Source organism: Montipora capricornis, chromosome 8 (assembly GCF_036669925.1).
Source record: "Montipora capricornis isolate CH-2021 chromosome 8, ASM3666992v2, whole genome shotgun sequence".
Classification (NCBI taxonomy): Eukaryota; Metazoa; Cnidaria; class Anthozoa; order Scleractinia; family Acroporidae; genus Montipora; species Montipora capricornis.
The window spans coordinates 32,057,798-32,065,012 of NC_090890.1; the positions used below are offsets into that span (position 1 = coordinate 32,057,798).

The 7,215-nt window shown below is 40.4% G+C and overlaps 1 protein-coding gene across 1 annotated transcript in view; it reads right to left on the reverse strand.

The window, feature by feature from the left end:
- LOC138059498 (uncharacterized) overlaps positions 1-4,912 on the reverse strand; it is a 5,427-nt gene extending 515 nt beyond the window's left edge. The window contains exons 1-3 of the mRNA XM_068905138.1: positions 4,442-4,912; positions 3,504-3,733; positions 1-1,915 (exon numbers count right to left, since the gene is read on the reverse strand). The exon at positions 1-1,915 is cut by the window's left edge and continues 515 nt beyond it. Of these exons, the coding sequence (XP_068761239.1) occupies positions 1,451-1,915; positions 3,504-3,733; positions 4,442-4,820 (1,074 nt within the window). The 5' untranslated portion in view covers positions 4,821-4,912 and the 3' untranslated portion in view covers positions 1-1,450. The remainder of the gene's footprint in view (positions 1,916-3,503; positions 3,734-4,441) is intronic.
- Positions 4,913-7,215: the final 2,303 nt, after the last annotated feature.

The window sequence follows — 7,215 nt, forward strand, 5'->3', positions numbered from 1 at the left end:
GGCAAATGTACATGTATTGACCATAAAGTACATGTATACACCTCTTACTAACTGAGTTCCAGGTCCATACCGTAATTTACAGACCAAGTTTTTTCTGTTGATTTACGGCCCAAGTGCAAAGCACAAGGGCCGTACATAAATCAGCGGGAAAAAACGACCATATGTAACTTTCAGTACTGACTGAAAAAATGAGATTAGTAAGATATTTATTATATACCTTTGAGGTACATGTAATCAGGCATGCAGGAAAGGAAACTAGTTGAAGTCAAGCAAAAGGTTCAACTGCCACAAAGATCGCTGCATCAAAATCCGAAAAACCAATATGTCTTCTTGGCTTTTTAAAAAAGTTGTTTGCAAGATTCAAACAGTTTTACAAGATTACATGTATGTAACATAAACAACACGAAAAACTTGCTAGAGAAGGTTTTATAAAAAAACAGGGGGGTCCAGGGCTGGCGTAGTGGTAAAGAGCACTCACTTCCCACCAGTGTGGACCGGTTTCAATTCCCAGACTCTGCATCATAATTATATGGGTTGAGTTTGTTGGTTCTCTACTTTGGTCCAAGAAGTTTTTCTCTGGGTACTTTGGTTTTTCGCTCTCCTCAAAAACCAATATTTCATTTGATTTGCGTTGATTTGTTGATTTCAGTTTACAATGTCTCCAATAATAAGTGCTCCAGCACTAGAAGACTCTAGACATTTAAATAAAGTTTGTTTCCTTTTTGTTTTATCAAATTTCAAACTTAGCAGGCCGGACAGCCGGCCGTACTGTTGAATACAACCTGCTAATTTAGCCAATCACAGCACACATACTATCTGAGAGATATAATAATGTAGTTCAATGTCTTGTTTCTGCAAAGAGTCTGTTACTGCTATACAGCTCAACAAACCAGTTCATTAATTTATACCTCTTACTACAAGTACATTGTACTGTAACTGGGTTTGAGGTCTGTACTGTTAGTTACAGAAAAAAAATTTGTGTCACTGATTTATGGCCCAAGGACAGAAAAAAATGAGGATCTGTAACTGCCGGGTACAGTACTGCCTTGATTTTCACTCAAACCCATATAAAAGACCAGAGTGACCGCTGCTTATTTTGACTAGCCCAGGCATCTCCTTCTAACCTTATGAAATCCCAGCAGCACAGAATGAGAAAACAAGATTGTTTTATAATAATCATTCTCTGAGGTAATCAGGCACACTGGAAAAGGAAACTAGTTGAAGTCAAGTTGGCTTTTTGAAATAGTTCCTTGTAAAATTCAATCAGTTCACAAGTTTATTTCACACAAATAACATGAAAAACTTGCTACAACATGTGGCATCAAAATTTCAAATTTAGCGGACTGGAGAGCAGGTCATACTGTAGAATACAGCCCACTATTATCCAATCATAGTGTGCATACCACCTGAGAGATAAAATATATATTTTTAATTTTAGTATTATCATGGTTCACAACTCCTCAATGATTAATTCACCAGTGAGTTCATCATGTGTAACAGGAATATTTGATCTTCCAAATTCCTTAATGAGCAACCTCTCACATTGACTTTTTGTCACAGGAGCTGGTTCTGTCAAGGTTACCTCTACTGTGGTCATGCGCTGGTTGAAGAAGGAGTTATGTGAGTAGTCTGTTGAAGTGAGGTTTTCTAACAGCTTTCGAACTCCAGCCAAGTTTTTTTGTCCAGCAATTTTCTTTGCATTGGCTGTCGCTGGTTCCAAAGGATTATTGTTACATTGCAGCTGCTGACATTTCACATTTCGCAGACTTAAGTGCCTTTCAAGTTTTGTTGCCAAGTCACTCACAGTTATCTTCTCCTCACTAGGACAGTTTTCCAGTTCCATTGTCATGAAATCTTCTATGTACCCCATAAGATTCTCTTGAGAAACTTCTTCAAGTGTTCCATTAATAATAACCTTATGGGGAAATTAATAGATGTAGATAAACATAAATTTAACTGTTGCCTTCCACTTACATTTGTCTAGAACATGTACAGTAGAATAGAACAATGATAATTTTATCGAATGTCAGCACTTTTACAACATAATGAGCCGGTTTCTTACTAAGCAGTCAAGTTAGTGGCCTTTTCCATCAAGTTTAAAGTGCCCCTAACCCTTCAACTTATTTTTTGGGGGTAGATTTTGACATCTTTCAAGGAAAAGGAACTTATTTTCGAAAAAATTTTCAAAAATATTGAATCCGGGCTCTTTTTTCGAGCGCTGAAAGTGGAGGTGGTCTTGACTATTTTTTCACCTATCGTTCGCATTAGTCCCCCACTCGGCCAAAGTATCGAGCGTGACGTAAGAAAAGGACATCGGGCAAGCTTGAGTTGTTGGGATGTGTGAAGATTAGCGGAGAACACAGAGAAAATGGTTGAAAAGTGCGTGGTTTATGGATGCAGCAACTCTAACAATAAACAGAAAGGAATCGGCATGCATAAGATTCCTTCTGATAGCGATCCGAGGGCTGAAGTCCGCTGGTTTTGTCTGCTAGCCGCTTCTTAAAGACTTCTTCTTGCTTGTTTTTTTCTTCTTGTTGTTGTCTATAATTTTTGAGCCATTCTTCATCAGTAAGAGGCTCGTCCATATAGGCTTGCAATTCGCTGTCTGATTCTTTGTCGGCAGTCAACTTTCTCATAGAAGTTCTTGGTTTTCTCGTTGCTCCGTCTCTGTTTCTTGAAAATCCAGGCATTCCGAATCGTCCGAAAGATACTCTTCCGTATTTGATTCGGAAAACTCTTTGGAAGACGACATATTTTCAGACCAATTGTAAGTTTTCACAAATAATCTTCGAACTCGCTCTCTTATGTTATGGAATGGTGTCCTTTTCTTACGTCACAGCTAAAAAAAAGTGTTAGATATCAGACGCTTCTCATTGGCTTGTTCCTGACGAGCCCACGAGAGAATAATTTGTCCAGCGGGGCTTATAGCACGCAGAAAATTACAAATTTCACTAACTTCAAGCGCTCATAAAAAAATAAAAAAAAGTAATGATACAGGTGTACATGTACATTGAATTACGTGTATCTCCCCTTGTGCAAACAAGCTCTGATCAGACGATGCCAACATCATCAAAAGTATGGTAGCTTTAATCACATTTTTCATTCATCTGGCTGACACCTTGATCACCGGCCAACAGGTGACCAACTAACAGTCCACAGTTCGCTGACAAATGGTCAACAGTTGTCAGCCAACAAGTGGCCAACAGTCGGCCTTCATCAAGTGGATTATAGTTTTCTCCTCTCAATTCACATTTGGGTTTAACTAGGTAAAAGATAAAATAAGTCTACAGGTTTACTCGTTTCTAAGCCAGGGTTACTTAAATATTTGTCAACCGCCTTATTGGTAAACTGTTGGTGAGCTTTTAGTTTTCTTTTGCTGATCTGTTGGTTTCACAGTTTGCAGACAGTAAGGATGACAGACTTCTTGGGAAGCTGTTCTTCAATTTTACTACAAAATCCCATGGTGTGAGGCAAGTATCTGAAACAAAAAAGTTAACTCTCACCTTTGACAAAGCTTGCGCTTGTGAGAGTGGAACATACTGACCCCCTGTCATGAAAGCCATGCCCATAAAGAAATCTTTATGTCGTAAGATGGCAGGCTCACATCCAACAGAGTACAGAACTATTCCTTTTTCAACCATTGTTCTGCATGCCTTCATAGGGTCATTTCCTGTAGGACAGCCATCAGGGAATCCATCCATATCAAGCCCAAGTCCATGTGGAGGGGCATCCGCTAAACAGAAGCAAAGAATGACAGTTAATAACTTAAAGGCCTGACAACCTCCGGCAAATTTACAGCTTCTAAGCAAGTTCTCCATTTCGGGGATTGTAAGTCACAGGGAAGCAGAGACGTCATGAGCCAACAGTATATAAAATGAGTCAGCTTGTACTTGAAAACCAAGCCACAATAGAGAAGATATCGTTGATGTCATCTATCGTCGTTCATGTGCCAAGCAGAGCCTCATTTGCTGTCAAAAGCAATGTTTGTAAACAGATATCTTCCCTATTGTATCCTTGTCGCGGCATCCTTTGGAGAACGAGGTGCTGCTATTCATATGCAACTTTCTAGAATCAGTGGCCAAATTTGGAGCGATTCTAGAAAAAAAATTTTTTATAACATTCTCAGCTCTTTCTTTTGTATTGTGAGTTAATCTGTCAATAGTGGACAACATGCATGTGCTTAATTTGCGCCTTATTACACAGGAAAAAATAACAGATTCCCATTTTTGGATATTTTAGGGTATTTTGAAGAATACCAATAAAAATCCCAAATTTGGCAAAGTGAGACAAGTCCCAACCAGGGAATTCCCAACCAAGTTCCCTGACTGGGACTTGTCTCACTCTTCCAAATTTGGGATTTTTGTTGGTATTCTTCAAAATACCCTAAAATATCCAAAAATGGGAATCTGTTATTTTTTCCTGTGTTAATTAGCAACCTTACCTATCAGAACACACATTTTTGTGGAGTCTTCACGAAAGCTGAGTTTCGTTGCTTCATGCAAAGCACAGGCAACTGATTCAGGTCCGTCGCCCCCTCCACTCGCTCTCATACCGTCCACCCAAGTCTTCATATCAGATAAAGATAATGTAAAGTCGTGAACTCGAGTGATGAAAGTTCTGTCTTGCGGCGGATGATCCTTGTATTCTACTAAAGCAAGCTTCACACTGAACGCTGTTCTTGACACGGTTTCCGCTATAGTTCGGATATGCTTTTGAGCTTGTTTGATATAAGGACCCATGGATCCCGTGCAGTCGACTATAAAGACTAAGTCAACTTTTTGTCGGTCGTGGCGAGCTGCCCAAGGATCGTTAAAAGACATCTTGTTGGTGAAAAGATACAACTTTTCACTCGTACAAGAACTTTTTAGTCAAAGAAGGAAGTAAGTTTTCCCACAATGCATTGACAGCAGCCAAGTAGGTCTCGTCCGATGACTCGTCCTATTTTAAGCGTGCGCATTGGTTCTGGGAGCCAAAAGAAGAGCGGACTCTGCGGACGAGATCGTTCTGGCCGCCAACAAATTATTCCCTTGTCTTTGTGTTAATTAGCCTAACTAGCCTCGTTTTACAGCCCAAATTCTTTCAATTTTACGCGTGTGAACGAGGCTAGTCAAGCTAATTAACAAACAGACAAAAGAATAATTTGTTGCTATGTATTTTGGCTGTATTTTCTTGCATGCATTCATGTACACATGTTACCTTTAGCAGGGCGCGTGCGTACACTTTGTAATCTGCGACTTGATTGTTTACCATATGTGAGATAAAATGACTTTTCGCTTGTATATGTAAGCCATCGTATTCTTACAGGGTGTTTTGCAGCTGTGAGTAGACGTGGGATTTGTCACATATGGTTTAGGGGCCGACATATCTCTCCCTCAATGCCGTACCGGGAGGCAAGGTCGATAGCAGAAAGCAGCGAAGGGCCAACTGCGTCCAAAAGCGATCGCACGGGCCGAAATCCCGGGATGACTCGTTTGGTACGACGCTCCAGCGCCGGTGTCTGGAGGTACTGCGTTTTTCTCTCATGTTCAAACATCCCGTCAGCGCATGCATAAATGTTCGTGGTCTCCGATATATAACGGCTTAATTACTGACATTGAAGAAATGAACGAAAGGATAATGAAACAGAAGCTCATGACCTTGAAGCGTTTAACTCTCGTTGATAGCTGGGGCTTTTTGAGTTTGAAAATTTTGGATGTAACGTAGTTCGGGCATTTTGTCACGCGTGCAGCCTCGATCTTATTTTTGTCCAAATTTAAATCAATCACATATTGAACTCCTGAAATCAAGTGAAGCTTGCGAGATCATAGCTTCACTTGACGACGTTGAAAAGCTCCCCCACACTATTAATACATCAACAGTTTTCCCAAAACCCTTAACGCTCAAATCTAAATCATTAAAATTAATCTGTTCCTCTCCTATACTTTGTAAATGTACAGTAACCAAACACGAGGGCCGATCTCTTCCAGAAGTGCTTTGACAAGTACAAAGCTTCAGTAAATCAGACTCTTCCCGAATCCTGTAGGAAGAACAGGCAATACATCCCTGCCTGGCAGCAAAAGCGTAATCGCTTCCTTCTGTTCCTTTTTTTGGGACTAATCCAAGTCGCCTAGACTACCTTTCGAAAACTTGAGACTCTTGAGATTCTTTCTCTAGATAAGCCATGTTGTTTTTGAAACTTGAGAGCTTTGTCTGTATTTTTATTGACAGATGCAGTGTGTTATGGACCAATCAGGTATTGCCGTGGTTGGTGCAAGGGGACCCGCTGAACACTAGTCGAAGTAGCTAGTCGCAGTAAAGATCGGACAGTTTCCCTATTTTTCCCGCCGAAACCTCTCGACTCCCCCCCACCCACTTGGTAGTTATTTCACTCTCCCCAGTTCATGCTCGCTGTTTAAAAACAAAAATGGCGGCAGTTTGCGCTCGATCCCGACGATCAAACGGGAAAATAGGAAGACCTTAGAACCAGGTTGCTGACCAGCGGTTTTCGTTAAAACAATGGTTTGCTGGGGGTGCTCAGTCTCGCGGGCTCAGGAAACCTGGTTGTGATCATTGTTATTTGAGGTTTTTCGGGAAAATGGGGGACTGTGAACACTCTAAGTAAAACCAAGAAAATAAGTTACTCTACTTAATATAACCCTCCAAGGTGGTTCCAGGAGTTGTCTATCGTTACAATGTATCATTAGCTGTGAACACAAGATGGTTGAATTTGTTTTGGGCAGAAAAGCAGTCGTTGCTCCTTAATCTTAGTTAAATTCATTAACAAAAAAAAAATTACCTCGACTGAACCCTAATTGTGTGATGGTAGGTCTTGAAAACCATCAAATCACGAACATCCCGTCAAATAGTACAATTGCTCGATTTAAAGAGTAAGCGATGTAATAAATTTCTTACTTGTCTTTTTTACTAGTAGTCCCGTACAGTAAGTTGCAGCTCCCGGTTTTTAGCAGTTCAAATTATGTAACGAAAGTTACAGCGAACTTTACAGCGGGAGTGCCGCAATCTCGCGTGTTTTCTGTCTGTGAGGAATTTCTAAAAGCAAACAAATGAGCCTTCATAATTCTACGAATATTCGTAAAGAAGAAAACAACACAGTAAGAATTACACCGAGACAAAAACAGCCTGAATACTGAAACTCATCGGTCGTAGGAATCGCGATAACGACACCTCTCAGAGGCATATTCTTGGTTTTAGGGAGGCAAGACTGTTGATCAGGGT